This window comes from Mixophyes fleayi, chromosome 2 (assembly GCF_038048845.1).
Source record: "Mixophyes fleayi isolate aMixFle1 chromosome 2, aMixFle1.hap1, whole genome shotgun sequence".
Taxonomy (NCBI): Eukaryota; Metazoa; Chordata; class Amphibia; order Anura; family Limnodynastidae; genus Mixophyes; species Mixophyes fleayi.
Genome location: NC_134403.1, coordinates 53,227,076 through 53,244,518, shown reverse-complemented (window position 1 = coordinate 53,244,518; position 17,443 = coordinate 53,227,076). Strand labels below are relative to the sequence as shown.

The window sequence follows — 17,443 nt, the reverse complement described above, 5'->3', positions numbered from 1 at the left end:
CGGATATGTGGCGATTGAGGCACCCTAGTTCTACCCAATTTTCCCGTTTTTTTCTCTTCTCACTCTGCATCCTATATAATGCATGCTGTGCAGGTCGCGCAATATAAGACAAGAGATTTCTGACCACTCCCCTAAACTATTACATGTTTACTATATTATCTGGGTTCAAGCCCTCTGGAAATGTAACCAGTTTTGATTCTCTCTCATGTAGGCTGGTTCTGAGTTCATTGCTCAGTGGAAAGGCTTCTTTGCTGTAAATAAACACACTGGAAGAACCCCAGTGGTCTGCGACTCTTTCAAAGCTCATCTCTGGAGTACTTTGATGAATTGAATTGCAGCTCTTAAAACATTTTCTAAGGTAAAAAACTAAAATCTGGCTATTTGGTATCTCGTTCCACTGATTCCCATCACAAATGGCTTTTTTCGCAAAAAAAGTGGACCGATTGATTACCTGTTAACCAAATCCAAGCATAAACTGCTCTGCAGCAAACATGTCCATTATGTGGATGCACACGGTGCGGGGAGCTTTCTGGCATACCTTGAGCACATGGAGGGTGCCAATACTGCTATGCGAGTTGAGGCGCTTAATTCACAACGACCCCACCATTCGGTGTTTTAGAACTACTACTAGAGAGAAGACAACCTGGATCTTTATGCGGATGACATGTTGCTTTTCCTATCTGACGCACGGGGCTCCATGGATAATCTTCTCCAGTAGTGAATGTATTTGGCTCTTATTTCATGCTGAAGAGCAACTGGGACAGAGTCTTTTTTTCAATTACAAAGTCTGTTTCCCCTGAAATGGACAACTTTGAATATTATATATTTGGACCTGTACTGATGTATGCGATTATGTGCCTCTGAACATTCAACCCCAAAACGAACGATGTTCTGAAACCTAAAATTTCACATGTGGTGGAAACTACCTCATTCAATGTCGAGGAGGATAAGATTTACACACACACACACACACACACACACACACACACACACACACACACACACACATTATATATATATTTAAAAAAAAAAACAAAAAAAACATACCACCTAAGTCTCTTTATGCTTTGCAACAAGTTATTTTTGCCCTCCTCTCTGTGTTGTAATATTGATCATTTCATCTCTGCTTTTGGGCAGGAACCAGATCATCATTACCTTAATTAGGAATTTAGGCAGGTGGTCAGCTGTCACACGCCTCTTCAAATTTTACTGTCTGGGGTTTGCCCCCACACATTTAGTTCCCCTGCTCCTTCAAGCTGTAAAGATTTGGAACATCACTTATGTTATGCTCCACAGCGAGGGTGTAAATTCCTGGTTTGCAGCTGGAGGATATGGTAAACAGACTGCCGCGTCAATACTTAATAAATGTATTTATGATAGCCAAGGTCTGTAGTGCTATACTGTAGCTGGCCCTGCTGGTCCTGTTGCTCGTGTTTGGATTAATCTAATTAATGACAAGATGGGCCATGAGTATTTTTGCATATACTAGAAGGAAATGCCCCTCGCAGTATGAAAGCATATGGGGACTCTGGCTGGACTCCCCCGCTGACTTACTCTCCATGGCAAGACCATCTACTGGACTAGACACCCGCAATCACCCTTGCTCACAATGTTTGCACCACTTTCTTTGTTTTAATGACAACATTGTTCACCTTTTCTGTTTCTTATTAGTCCATGTATTGTAAATACCTCTATAATGTATACTTCAGTGTACTCATGATGTCCTTGACCGATACCTCTGAAACTAATGTCTTAAATCAGCATGGTCTTCTTTTTTTTAGAACATGTGATGCCTGTGTCAGGTGGTTTTGAAAACAGAGAAATAGAAAACACTGGAGGAGCTTAAGGGGTTCAGAGAGGGAGGCGCTGCTGTCAGCAGTCAGGACAACCACTAAATTAAACTATTTAAGTGGCAGCTTCTGAGTCCCTTCATACAACCTCATGGTAGCAGTATCCTCTTGAATGGATGAGGAAGGGGGAGGGGGGGGGGGGGGGGGGGGGAATTGAGGGACAAATGTAAAAACAAAAAGCAAAACACAATTCCACCTGTGGAAGTACATCTTGTGTTTGTTTAAAATCTCACTATTACTCTTCTGTCTGAAGCTTATTCATTGAAAAACCAGTCAGTCATAATCCCTGGTTCATCAGAATGAAAATGGGCTTTCCTTTTGGTTGGAATTTTGAACCTCACACAACGAGGTCCTCTTTCGTTTAAAAGGTTTCATATCTTGAGCATGCAGACACTAAACCCTAAACCCCTGAAAAACTACTAATTTATCAAATTATGGGCTTAAAAAAAAAAAAAAAAAAAAAAAAAAGCTCCTTTATAAGTAAATTGTAGATAAACTTTTGTTGTCCAACATCTGCCACCTAAAATTTGAGCGTTGTTGAGCTTCTGAGACTATTGTGCATTTCTTTATTAGTGGTACTGGACACTATTTTAAAAACGGACTCATCCACAAAAAGCATAAGCTATAGGCGATATTCACTTTGCCACAAATTAAGAAACTGTACAGCTGTAACAACCATAACTATTCATGTGTATGAGGACAGAACATTCCAGTCAATGTCAGGAACATTCCGACTGTTCTGCCGAGAAATTAAACTGTAAAAAGTATTGTAAGTTTCAAGACGACTCAAAAGTGGCTCCGAATGATCAGATGAAATCAGTGTCACAGGTTACTCAACCCAGAAAAACAGTTTATATAAATACTAAATAATGCAAGATGTACAAAACAGAAAAGGTGGTTCACAGATTGATAGCATATTTTATCAAGAATAGTGTGTGTTAATTTTACACTGCAATTACAGTGTAGACTGGACTACTGCTGCACTGTAAAATGCAAGACAGGTTCACTTTACTTAACCAATTAATATCATCCAAGTTAAACCTAACTCTCCCCTTATGAAACTTCCAGAATGTCCCGCTTAGTTGTTTACCCCCACTGCCAACAATTTCCTGGGTTAATAGTAAAGGAGGTCTTTATGGGCTTGGCTTCAGCTCAAAATTTCATTTTTCTACCTCAGACATCCTGCAAGTACTGCAGAATATGAATGCATGCTCTTACATAAGGAAATGAATGGAGAGGGGGAAAAAAGAAAAACCTATTTGCTACCTAGTTAAAACAGAAAGGCAAGGCTTGTGACTGGACCTGCAGCACAGGTATTAGTTCTCACCAATGGTGAACCCTTAGAAGGAGTGTGAGTTTCAAGAAATCTTTTTGTCACGAGCCGCGGCGGTTCTCACAGCCGCCGCGGCTCGCTTCCTGCCTGCCCCAGCGTCCCGGTCGTCATGGTCCTGCCTGCCCCAGCGTCCCGGCCGTCACCATGACGACCGGGACGTCACATCCCTCTAACTCCCCACGCATTGCTGTGGCAACGGCCGGACGCCCAGCAGTGTAGCGCCGCGTCCCGGCAACAGGAGACAGCCGGGAGCGTGCGCAGAGGGACCCAATAGCCTGCTGGCTATTAGGCTGTAATTATTTCATCAGTCAGCTCCTGGGAGTAATTTGCAGAGCTAGACTCTGATTGGCTCACCTGTACATTTAAGGCAGTGAGGTCTGCAGCCTCACTGCCGGTTATAGCGTTCTGTCCTCAGTTCTGCTGGTTATTATTACCTTGGATTGACTACCCGTCTTTTGACCTTTGCTTGTTCCTGGACCATTGAACCTTCGCTTCTGACCCTGACCTTTTTGCCTGGATTCTGATTTTGCTTCTTTTGCCTGTGTGTCTGACCTTTCGCTTGCCCCTGGATTTTGTACCTGTGCTAGTGACTTTTGACCTTGGATCCCCTCTTCACTACAGCCCGCCAATCACTCCACTCCTGGGTGCTCCTTTAAGGCAGCATACATTACTCGACCCTCGGTCGGCCCGCAGCCAAGTCTGTCCCCGCCACTAGGGGCTCCAGCGAACACCGGGCCTTCAGAGTAGTCCCCGAGTTTCACTGTACTGGCTTGGGAGTTCCTAACACCATCCCCTTGTATTCAGAAGCTTTATATTCTCCTGCAACATTCCTCACTAGTTGGAAGTTGACGCATCCGCCTGATTCGTGCTGGAAACCTGGAACCAGACGTCCCTGGTAATAGGGAGATAGATCCAGGCATATACATGTGACATAGTGGGCTGAGTGCTAGGGGGAAAGGAAACTTCCCTTTACAAGGCAGTGCCGCTTTAAATTTAAGCGCTGAAGACGCCAAACTCGCGGGTGTTGAAGAACCCGGAGCTTCATACATTTACCCCTAGTTGTCAGTTCTGTCAGGTATAGAGGAGGCCAGCAAGAGACCCTATGACAAGTGCTCTTCAAATGTGGATGTTCAATTCAGGGACAGCTAGTTCTAAAAAAAATAATTCAGTTGTGATGTAAGCTATCAATATCTTTATAATGAACGGCCAGCACCAAGGGATGGTAAGAAAAGCCTTTAAAATCTTACATCCTTCCCACGATCTCCGCTTTTAAATGTCCTTTTCTCAGATGTGCTTTTACTGTTCTTTACTCATCATAATGAAGTTCTTGTTTTAAAATACACCAACTGTGGAGAAGCTGTAGATACAGGAGTATCTCCACAAAAGAGGAAAATCTAATACATTATCTCTGTATTAGTATGTGAACAAAAGGCTTTACGTTTGTTTTTACAAACTTTGTTGAATGAGAAGCAGATTCAACATTTTGTTAGCTCTAACACATGTTTAATATTTATATTAACAAGTGTGTAAAGCCTGCAGTACGACAATGAACACATAAGGAAACAGTGAAATACCCCAATACACACTTCAGCACACGAAACCCCAGCATTTTCCATACTGATCATGAGAATGATTAGTGGAGAATTTCAGTAGTGCCATCACTTTCTTTACTCTCCATGTAAGGGATAGCACAAGTAATAAGTTTCAAAAATTTACATATAGGGAGCATGGCTAAGATGTCATACTGTGCAGTCCTTCTTCTGAGCTCCGGAGAACGGTGTCCTGAGCAGCTAAAATTGGGGACTCCACTCAGTATCTGGCTCCTGTTTACCTTCACTGTCAGACAGGAAGGCAGAGAACATCTCATCTCCCGGAGAAGTGCTCAGCAGACACGTTGAACCTAAGACTGTTGGGCAGCTGTCTCACCCCTACATGTCCCGGATATAACTCGGGAAGGTCCGTCCCAGTTGGCACCTCTTCCTACAGGACGCTCCCGGTGATTGCTGGCCTGGCTGCTGTTCCCAAATGGCAGCCTGCTCCACACCTGCCTCAAGTGGCATTTCATTGCCTACCTGTCCGATTGCTACAAGTTGGGGATAGCCAATACTCACCAGCACATTACTGAGTGACACTTCTCCCTGAGACTACCTGCCTCCAATAAGTCTACAAGACCTTGATGTCTTATGTCATAACTCCATCCAGATCATCTACAAGCGGGGTTGTCTATTTTTTTCTTGATCATTCTTGTTATCAACCTGGTTACCTTGTCACCTTTCAATGCCATGCCAAAGTGAAATAAACTAAAAATTGGCTCCTCTGATGAACTTCTTTGGAACTGGTTCTATCACATCTTCCACCACGGCTCACTCTCAAGCAACAGCTAAGGCAGTATGACAACCTCTAAAGGTATCTCCCCCCAGATCACAACAGGATCCTTCCATAGACCATGTCCATGAGGGGATTCCCAAGCACTTGAAATTGACTGCCTTGCCACTCTAAGCTCAATTCATTCCCTGCTAACAGTCCTCAAAACTGATATCGCCTCTGAAATCAATCAAAACAGACTTGGTAAGCCTTGGATCTAGAATGGACCATCTTGAGTAAGATGGAAAAGTTTGTCTGTTCTCACAATGACCTGATCTCCTCTGCTCATGATCTAATGCAGGATGATGTGTCCACAATCAAAGGCAAACTTGCTGACCTAGAGGACAAATGTGCCAGAACATTAAAATTCGGGGAATACCAGATACCGTTGCAAACGCAGATTTGGTTCACAAATTACTACCGTCTGAATCTAATCATCTTCTAATCGACCGAATCCATTGGCCACCCAAATGCAGGAATGCCGCGGATTCCGCACCCAAAGATACTCTGGTCAGAGTGTACTTTGTTCGCATTAAGGAACAGATTCTCTAAGCATTATTACCTTCCTCTTCTTCCAGCAAGGTTTTTGGGGACCTTCAACTCCAAGGTATTTCCTCCGCTCCTCTGGCCAAATGCAGACTTTTCCATCGGATCACCATTGCCTTACGCTCTGGAAGCCCCCTCTATATTGGATGATGTCAGACGACACTTCATAGGAAAGGTGCCTACATCGTAGTTACGACTCTGGAAAAACACCTGTCGTTACTGAAAGACTAATGTCCAGGTGGCAGAACAGACACCTCACCACAATGTTAGCCGCGTCCCCAGGAAATGGGCAACATCAACCACTTCAGAGTTTCTCCTGTCTGTTGTCACACCAAGTCTGACAGCTTATGGACCTGGCTTGCTGACGGACGCATATTAAATACATACTTTCAGTTTGCCATGGTTTCCATATTCAGCAGCTGGTAAAATATCTCAATGGCTCCTGTCTGCCTATCCACCCTCTTCTCAAATATACTGTGTTTTTTATGTGATTATTACCTTTTTTTATGTTATGGCTTACGATGCACTACTACTGTTTTTAAGTGTCCTCATTACATGTTTAATTGCTCCATAGGTTCTTATGCATTTCTCTTTCTTATGCTACGTGTCAAGTATCTATTTATACAGCACCACTAACTCTGCAGTGCTGTACAGAGAACTCACTCGCACCAGTCCCTTCCTCACTGGAGCTTACAGTCCAAATTCCCTAACACACACAGACACACACAGACACAAGAATGTGATAATTGTTACAATGGTTTAGTTTCTTTCAATAAAGAATAGAGGTGAAAGAGTTGCTATTCAGGTAACCCATTTTCTGTCCCTCTACATTGTTTCATAATCACAAATACCCTACTTCAGTGGTTCCCAAACTTTTGCAGTTCGCGGCACCCTTAGAGTCTCCATAATTTTTTCAAGGCATCCCTCCAAAATAATTACAGAGCAGTCCTGTTTTATAAGTAGTTGGGTCAAAAAAACATAATAAGTATTTAGGTCAGGACAGAAATACTTATTTAGTTGTATGCAAAAATAATATGCATAGATCCAAGGAAAAAATAATATCTTTATATATTGTTTTCAATTACATTTCTGTCAAAGAATAATTGACAACTAACTCACACTGTGACCTCCTTCATCTCCACACACTCTGCCCTGTCTGCCCTCTCTCATGCTGCCTCCTCTCACACTGCCCCTCTGCCCTCTCTCACGCTGCCTCCTCTCACTCTGCCCCTCTGCCCTCTCTCACGCTGCCTCATCTCACTCTGCCCCTCTGCCCTCTCTCACGCTGCCTCATCTCACTCTGCCCCTCTGCCCTCTCTCACGCTTCTGCCTCTCACCCTGCCCCTCTGCTCTCTCTCATTCTGCCCTCTCTCACGCTGCCCCGTCTGCCGTCTCACTCTGCCCCGTCTGCCCTCTCACTTTGCCCTCTCACGCTGCCTCATCTCACTCTGCCCCTCTGCCCTCTCTCACGCTGCCTCATCTCACTCTGCCCCTCTGCCCTCTCTCACGCTTCTGCCTCTCACCCTGCCCCTCTGCTCTCTCTCATTCTGCCCTCTCTCACGCTGCCCCGTCTGCCGTCTCACTCTGCCTCCTCTCACGCTGCCACTCTGCCCTTCTCACGCTGCCTCCTCTCACTCTGCCCCTCTGACCTCTCTCACGCTACCTCCTCTCACACTGCCCCTCTGCCCTCTCTCACGCTGCCCCTCTGACCTCTCTCACGCTGCGCCCTCTCTCACGCTGCCCCTCTGCCCTCTCTCACGCTGCCTCCTCTCTCACGCTGCCTCCTCTCTCACGCTGCCTCCTCTCTCACGCTGCCTCCTCTCTCACGCTGCCTCCTCTCTCACGCTGCCTCCTCTCTCACGCTGCCTCCTCTCTCACGCTGCCTCCTCTCTCACGCTGCCCCTCTGACCTCTCTCACGCTGCCTCCTCACTCTGCCCCTCTGACCTCTCTTACGCTGCCACTCTGCCCTCTCTCACGCTGCCTCCTCTTACACTGCCCCTCTGCCCTCTCACGCTGCCTCATCTCATGCTGCCCCTTTGCCCTCTCTCACTCGGCCCCTCTGCCCTCTCTCACGCTGCCTCCTCTTACTCTGCCCTCTCTCACGATGCCCTTTCACTCTGTCCCCGCTGCCCCCTTCTCACTCTGCCCCCCTCTCACTTTGCCCCTGCCACTCTGCCACCACTCTCACTCTGCCACTCACTCTCTGCCCCTTTCTCTATGCTTCTCTCTCACTTGGCCGCCACTCTGCCCCCCCACCGCCACTCTGACCCCCCCTCCGCCGCGGCCAGCCAGAGGAAAAAGAAAAAAAAAAAAAGAAAAAACACTTACCAATCCGCGCGGCGCCGGGATCCAGCATCCTTCTCTCTCCTGCAGCGCGCCCGACAATCAGTGACAAGCTGCAGGAGAGAGAAGGATGCTGGATCCCGGCGCCGCGCGGATTGGTAAGTGTTTTTTCTTTTCCCTCTGGCTGGTCGCGGCACCCCAGTGACAGCTCCGCGGCACCCCTGGGAGCTGCGGCGCACACTTTGGGAACCGCTGCCCTACTTGTTTCTCTGTGTCTGGCCATTTTAAGGACAATGGAGTCACTATTCTGATAAGTGCCAAGTGCCTATTTAAGCTGGAGAAAAAGGTTGTTGACAAAAAGACTGGTAGTGGATCTGGGGAAATGGGGTCAACAATATATCTTTTTAGTCTCCTTATATGCCCCCAAGTCTTGACAACTCCCCTTTCTAAAGGACATGTCAGGCTACACATAATGTCAAAATGGGATCGCTTTTTATTTTTTATATGGGCAATTTTAACGTAACGCCCAACCCAAACTCTATGCCCTTTCCAGACAATCGCTTGCCTCCTTCACTAGTCTCTTCTGCATATTTCTCACATGTTCACAACTCATACTCCCGAATTGATCTCATGTTGTCGGATAAGTGGTCCTTACAACAAATAGCTAATGTAGATATCCTACCTATAACATGGTCAAACCATGCACCCTTGTCATGGAGCTTGGAACCCATTGCTGGAGACAGTCCTCCTAGGCCCTGTAGATTGGCTGATTATGTCTTAGAGGTAGGCAGGCAGGCATGCAGATTAGGTTGGATGCTCTCGAGTCTTCCCTACAAACTAAAGCACCTGAGGATACCTTGGTTTACACCCATTGTTGCGCCCTTAAAGCAGTTATGAGGGTGGCAAGTCAGGCTGCTACTAAGATTAGAAAGACTCAAATCAAAGTGCAGGCCTCATATGAATCTAAGTGGCATATTCAATTGTTGTCGGTTTCCGCCGGAGAAAAAGTATTACGTTATTACGGTAATACTAAGCCAGATTTCAGCTCGTAGCTCCCTGAGCCGCAAGCTGAAATCCAGCGAGAAATGTACCGTAATAACGGTATTTATGCGCACTTACCGTAAGGACGGTAATAGTGCGCGCGCTCACGTTACTTTAGGCAGCAACGCCAACAATTGAATATGTCCCAAAGTTAGCACTTTTGGAAGCTGAGCATAAATCTAATCCCTTCAATCCCACCTTGACCTTGCTGCTCTGCATATGAAACTTAATGATGTTTCTCTCTTGCAAATTAATAACGCTATTGGTAGACAACCAGAAGTTTTACACCCTGGGGAAGAGAGCAAGCAAACTTTTAGCCCGCAAGTTAAGAGGGAAGAAGGCCTTCAAATGGATAAAAGCTTTACATACTGATCAGGGTGTTCGCATCGTCAACCCCTTGGACATTGCAAATCATTTTTCTTCTTACTATCATCACCACCATTTATTTATATAGCGCCACTAATTCCGCAGCGCTGTACAGAGAACTCACTCACATCAGTCTCTGCCCCATTGGAGCTTACAGTCTACATTCCCTAACACACACACACTATGAATGTCTCTATAATCTTAAATCTGACCAATCTCACAATCTACCGATCCAGACTCAAAAGGAAGAGGATTTGCAGGTTTCTTGATGATAGGGAAAAAATATTCTGGAATGTCTACAAAATGTCTAGATGTATTAATCAGTCAGATGTTAGTTAAGGTGGTACACTGACTGTACCTCACACGCTGGACAAACTTCACAAGATCTGGCCTACAGTGTCTAAGTTTTGTTAAAGCCAGTATGGAGATCGGTTCTTTTATGCATATCTTCTGGCCCTGCCCAAAACTCAACTCACTCTGGGAAACGGAGTAACAGATGACCTGAATTATCAGGTTACTACTACGATGATCCACGCCCTTCTGTATCTCTAGCTCCACAGTTCCAACAGAATAAATCAATGTCACTGGGCATATCCTTATTGCCAAAAGGGCAGTAGAAGCTCAACACTGGAAGTTTCCAACGCCTTCGCCTCTCTAAAATAATCGCTAAAATTCAAAGCCATTAAGTTATGGAGACCATCGGGTTCAACTACTCCTCTTCTGCGTTCTCTTTTGATTAAATGGTATTCATTGCACGAGTTCAATATGGACTAGCGGGTTTGACCGCATACTTCCTCTTCAGTCTAGAACTTATGACGATTGCTAGGTTGGTTGATTTAAATGTTCAACTCTGGAATATCACTAATATATTGGCTGCATCTCCTTCTCCCCCCACATCTCTATACCTGATTACTGTATTTTTCTATTTGTTATTAGGATGTATGCATATTTGGGTTACTGATTTTTCTATTTTCTTTTTTCTGTACAAAATAGTCAATTAAAAACTACAAAGTGCAAAAAAATAAAAATAAAAATATACCAATAATAAAACGCAAGACTTTCTTAAAACACATATGATAAGGCTGTGAACTACATTTGTTCATGTGCTTTTGCCTATACAGCTAAGAGTAAATATGTTTGAGAAATTTGGACTGAATCCACTTTAATATTGGTTGGCTACACACACTATTTCAAATATTAAAATTAAGCTATAGAACTACATTTGTTTACAGTGCTATAAGTTTAAAAGTAAAATTAACCAAATTTCACACTTACCCGTTTGTCCAGAGTTCTTTCACGAACAAAATTAAGAAGGTGATCATTAACAAGCAGAAGGTCTTTCTTAGCTGCAGTTACTATAGACACAATTACATCATGCCGAATGGCTTCTTCTGGGTCATGGGATCTTACTTTAAGATATTCTGAAACATACAAGTTACGGTGTTAGTCTTATTTCTTACATAAGGAAAACAGTGTAGAGTGCTGCCATACTCTACTATATGCCAACTAAAGTAAAAATGTTCTTATGTGAATAATGCAGCAAGTCTACAAAATAAAAGCATCAAACAGGTTGAATAGAATAGATTATGTTATCTACTATATAAATGCCTAGTGGAAAAAAAAAAACAAGCTGCAGCGCCACCTGCTGGGCAGAGTTATACACTGACCTATATATTTCTTGAAGGTGAAGTGACAGTTGGGAGTGGTTGGTGGTTGCCGGGGGTGACAGTGGGGAGTTTTTAACACCTTAAGTAGCTTGATGAAGGATGTGGCGATGAAGATGAAGGATGAAAAATGATGAGGTGGTGACATGTGGACAAAACCACGTTAAAAAAGGGCGCTTGACTCGGGAAGTAACGCTCTTCCCCTGAGGTGGCCTGAGCTAGGCCCAAATGCATGACAAGAACCTTTTTAACACCTTAAGTAGCTTGATGTGACTAGAATGCATGAGTATCATGCACGGGTTAACTTGTTCACAATACAAAAACATTGCTGCAATTCTTATTTTGTTGTACACTCCCAGAGAATCTAATGATCCAAAAGCTGGAATATACAGTCCTATAAAACCAAAAGTTCTCCAATACCGGTTAGATCTTTTGCCAAATCAGGATGATTCATTAAGCAGTGGCTTGCAAACTTCACACATTCCAAACGAATAGGTACATGTATGTCATTAAATCTGCAGAGGATATAAAAAAAAAAAAAAGAAAAGAAAAGAAAATAAACCATTAATACTGTGTTATATTTCAAATAAGTAGCAGTGATGAAGTGGAAATGCCCAACATTTCTGCATGGTTTAATACAAGAATCATGCAGCTGTCCCCTATACAAGTGCTACCGACAGTAAATATAATGAGCTATATTTATGACTAGCATGGTCCTTTTAAAATTTGCAGTACACAAGTCTATAGGTCCGCGGAAACGGCCAAAAACAAAGGCGACAGGATTAGGTTGTTACTAAGCTCAAGAGACTTATGTATTGGGGTATTAAGTGATCATTCATGCATAAATTTGTGGACAGATAATTCCCTGTTAGCAGGGTGAACCTTAGCTATATAAATACCTACTGCTTGAATAAATGTTTATAAATGCTGAATCTACATTGGCATCACTTAAAAATGGTCAAAGTGATATATGATAGTTTATAATGTACTTTAGAAACATTTACCTCCCCAAGTAGCACTGCCACAGTGGCTTGTTTTGAGAAGCTAGTTCAGAATCCTTCGCTCCAAACATTTTTGCAAGAAGTTTCACCACCTGCAGTCGTTCTTCATTATCATTACTCTGTTTTGTTAAGAAACAGATATGATGCTCTTAATTTACATATGCAGATAAAAGGCAATAGAAAAACACCTACAAATTTACATAAAAAAAACAGATGCACACATAATCACAGCAACATTCTACTAAATATGAATATAGCAAGTCAAAAGCAGTAGGATTTGAAAATCCCTATTCTGGTAAGCAACAAAACAAGCAGATTGTCATACAACCAAACATGCCTGCAAATCAAAACAATATGATTTGCTTTATAGTATGGAAAGGAGACCTGCATGTGGCAGGGTAACATTCCACTGCAATAAACGTAAAACAAGAATTATCACATTTCAGAGCGTGTGACTGGTTTATAGATGAACAGAATCAGCTGGAAGATTATGCAAAATTGACAAATCCCATCACATAAGTCAGTCCCCCAAAAATAGGCAGTGTAAATATTGTACTGTACGTTACATAGTCTCCCAATAGTATGCCAGTTAAATAAAGAGCGAGTGCGCAGTAGACGCAGGCTCATATGACCGTTTCATCACCAATGTTGGGTATGACAATATTAAAAACTTAAGCTTTACCCCCCACCTTATATAGGACAGTTGGGGGCAACAAGTGTACTGGGAAGTATTCACACCTGCAGCCACCAGCTCTGTACTCCCACTGACGTATTCTCAGATTTAGAACAGCCACAATTAAGACTGAATGAGAGCAGTCTGCTCCCGCGTCATGTGACCTCTCCTGCACACACAGAAGTGTACTGGGTTGCCCATTGCTGCCCTAGTATGTAGCCTAAAGTTTGATTAGCAAACTCAGGAAAAGTTATAAGACATTAAAAAAAAAACCGCAAACAACCACATTTACAAAAAAAAACAAACAAAACAACAAAACAGTGTGCTAACATTACAGGCCTCCAGGTATTTAACCGTAACTGAATGAGATTACTTTATTTTCTGCCAAATTAATAAAATATATAAAATTAAGACTGCTGGTATAAGTGACATCCCTGGAGAAAATCGTTAAATATGTCATGAGATGTAATAGCAATATGAGCCTCATAGTCAATGACCGGAAGCTGCAAAGCAATCAGTTTGTACTTTTTTGTTGTTTTAAAGATCTTGGTAAGAATAATTCTCACTCTTTCCCGGCCTTCCCTGCTCTTAGACTTGAAGCTTCTGGGGCTCATTGTATCCACCTCAAAACGGTCCTTTACGGATTGTTTTGTTCTCGCACATTCCAGGGGAACCTTTTAAGGCAAAGGTCATAGTCTTCAGTCAGTCAATCTCAACACCCTATGGATCCATCTCTCCACAGAAACTCGCATTTCCCTTTGTTGGTGGCTGAATCAGAGCCATTTAATGATGGATCAGTCCTCTGTCCCTTGATCATGGACCCTGGTAACAGATACCAGTCTACAGGGCTGGGGGGAGGTGGTGATTCATCTTCACCTGCAAGGACCTTGGTCCAGCATGGAGGCATCACTTCCTATCAATATCTCAATATACTAGAACTGGATCTTCGGGGGTGTCAACACCTCCTCCAAGGGAAACCGATCCATTTACAAAAAGGGCAATGCCAGAGACGTGGCAAACAGTCATGGAAGAACAAAAATTGTAGGCATCATGCTAGTTGCAAATAAGATCTTGTCCTGGCCAGAAGTCTTTGCCCGGGAGATCACTGGGGCTACTGCTGTTGAAATCAATCTCTGAAAAGGCCTAAATGATTTTCCTCCAGGGTAGTGGATACCCTGAGGCGTATTTCAGGTCACATACTGTATGTCACAGGGTGTGTTTATAACAGAGTCTTCCGGATGTCCTGTTTCCTGGCTTTTCTGAAAGATAGTCTGGAAACTAGACTTCGACTTAGAGCAGAGACTTGAACCTTCAGGGAACTGTCAGTTTTCTTCCAACATTATCTGGCTACCAGGTCATTCCACATCAAAATGAACACAGGGTTTAAAACGGACCGTTTCAGATTGCAATGAAATTTGGTATAATAAATGCTGCCATGGGTGTAAAGAAAAGTACCAAATCTTAGGCCGATATGTACACTGGTCTTGAAGTTATATGCCTTTAAAGTTGCACTTTAACGACAAATTTGCTTTTTAAAATTGAATTTGTAGCTCACCTGATTGAGCTAGATTTGAGTAAGGTCTCATTTTAAACCTCTATTTATGGGCTTTGATATGATGCAACATTATCATGTTTCAATAAAAATTAAAAAATTTAACAATTTTCAAAATTTGAATTCTCAAAAAGCCATATTTTAAAAATTTTGATAAACATCTCAAAAATTTTTCATATTGTTGATAAATCCCCCCAGATGGATTCTGAAATAGATTTAACGCAAGTACAAAAATCCTCTTATTGTATGTTCTATTCCAGCTTAATTCACTCACAGCACAAGTATAGAAAAGTCATCGCTATTTCTATGTGAATATGCGCAGAAAAATAGTCTGAGCTCCGTTCTATGAATAGATGCTCAACAGTGGATTTATTGTATACAGCCAGTGTAAGGAAATCATCATGTTCTTATATACAAAGTCTAAATCAAATATGTGCATAAATTCTCAGAGAGCTCAAACCAACTGCAGCCCAAATTCCCTTAGGAATCACATAAAATATAAAAGAATCCTAGCACTATTCGTATCCCCAATAGGCAATACATTTTTGCAGCAGCTAAACAGTGGATATTTTGTATACAGGTACTGTAAGGAAATAATGTTCTTGTAAACAAAATGGTACAGCATATACACTGACTAGTTGCCTGGCCATGTAAGCATAAACAGGGAACCAGCACTATAAAAAAAAAACAAACTGCCCTATACCTTTAACCCACCCAATACGAATGGTTTCATAAGAACACACATCCATCTATAAGAAGCTGAGCTGCGTTAGCACAATATGTACCGAAAACAGGGACCATTCATCAGATAGAAGTAAAATTAAAAACAGATACTGGACTGTCAAACATAATCAATGCCTGTTTTTAAACACAATATTACCGAAAACAGAGTGTGAGTGTGAGTGCGCGCGTCAAAGTTTGTCTACACCAGGAAAATCTCCTTCAAACAAAGTGTCAGCCTCCCTTCAACTTTGGGTGATACAACCAATAATCAAATCTACAAAACAGAAGGGAAAGGCGCCTATGGTGTAGTATTTTAGGGATAATAGTCCCAGAAACAAAGGTGTGTGCATATGCGTACCAAATATATACTTGAAAGTATGCTCATCAATACAAGAAGCCTGGGATACTTCATTGCCATCATATGGATCCACTCCAGTCTTGTATACTCGTGGAAAGGAGAGAGAACCAAATAGTGCAATATCTTCAAAACAAGTACCACAAGTATAAACCCAGCCACTTGGAAATGTGTGTACCAGAAGTACAGTAAAAAGCTTTATATAGCTGGAGCTCATCCTTGCTCAATTGCACTCCATCAATTTCAGTATCTCTCAGGAGCCATCTGACCCCCGCCTGAGGTATTGAGACTTTCAAACATAATCAATGTTTGTTTTTAACACAATGTGACCGAAAAACAGTGTGTGTATATATATATGTGTGTATGTAGATCATATTTTGCATCAACTAAAGCATGTATGGAACAGGCAGGCAATCTCCCTAGTACCTGCAGTCATTAAGTGCTGCTTTACGTTTAGTGTTTACACCAGCAAGACCTTCTACAAAACCCTGACTGTAGGAAAATTCTCACTTGTAGGATCTTACTGTAAAGAAAAAAAGAAAAAAAAGACACTGTACACAATTAAAGTCAGCAGAGAAACGGATGGTCTAGTAAAGTCAGTACATCGTTACTGGCAACTGAACAATGTAAGTTGAAGCAACTATTCACCCTATAGTACAGAAGCTGTGTCAGATTTAATTCAGATATGACTGGCATATACAGTGGGCTCAAGAATTCTAGAAACTCAGTACCAAAATGAAATAGGAAGAAAATAGGGGGGGGGGGTTAGGAATTGCTTATACACCCTGAAGTTTCATTACATGTTTGTGTGTGGGGTTTTCTGGTTTTAACAAAACAGGGGAGGCAGTCATTGTGAATCTTATGTTTTCGAGTTGGGAAATAGGTAATATTATTCATGTAAATATTTTGTTTTCAAATAACTGTATTTGGATAAAAGCCTGCATTTTTCATTTTTATTTTGGGGGGGGGGCCTAAAACATAGCCCTTTATCTGTGCAATTCCTCTTTACTAAAGATGCAAATAATTCCGGAACTCACTACCGGCAGGAATAAATTACATTCTACACAAATAGAGGGAACACCTGCTCCTCAAGTAATAATCCTGCAGAAACAACGTCACTATTTCTTATATGAAGGATTGTCCGTGTCAGTTTTCTTAAGCAAAGTACTACCACGGCAAACGAACAAGTCCCGACAGAATCTAAATGCATGTTGGTTTTCCTCCAAGGCAAGCACGAAAGACAGACTTAACGGAACTCATTAAACACATTCTATATCTTCTGCATGTCCATAATATGACAGGTAAATATTGATGACTGATGAGCAATCATTTGACACCACACAGTGTGCGACCATTTCCAACATTTGTAAAAACTCATTCTTGTTAGATCTGGTTTTAATCCACCCCTTTACTCAAAGCTATGTGACTTTTTTTTTTTTTTTTTTTTTTTTTAAAAAAAGGATCACATCCTAAATGATCAACTGATCTGTGGTAACTAAAAGCCATCAGATGTGTTGCAATCTAATGATGTTAACAAAATGATGTTCTCCCACTCAGAAAACCTCATAACATGGACCATGACCATCAGAAGTAATGAAGTTTACGGTAATTTCTTGACCGAGGTCTCAGAATAAAATGAGATTCATATTGTATGGAGAAATCCACGCAATAAGTAAAAATGTATCCCACTC

The 17,443-nt window shown here is 42.3% G+C and overlaps 1 protein-coding gene across 1 annotated transcript in view; it reads right to left on the bottom strand.

Annotated features, from left to right (window-relative positions):
• Window positions 1-17,443, bottom strand: part of PDS5B (PDS5 cohesin associated factor B) — an 88,908-nt gene that overhangs the window by 53,539 nt on the left and 17,926 nt on the right. The window contains exons 9-11 of the mRNA XM_075198980.1: window positions 12,453-12,568; window positions 11,869-11,963; window positions 11,060-11,205 (exon numbers count right to left, since the gene is read on the bottom strand). Of these exons, the coding sequence (XP_075055081.1) occupies window positions 11,060-11,205; window positions 11,869-11,963; window positions 12,453-12,568 (357 nt within the window). The remainder of the gene's footprint in view (window positions 1-11,059; window positions 11,206-11,868; window positions 11,964-12,452; window positions 12,569-17,443) is intronic.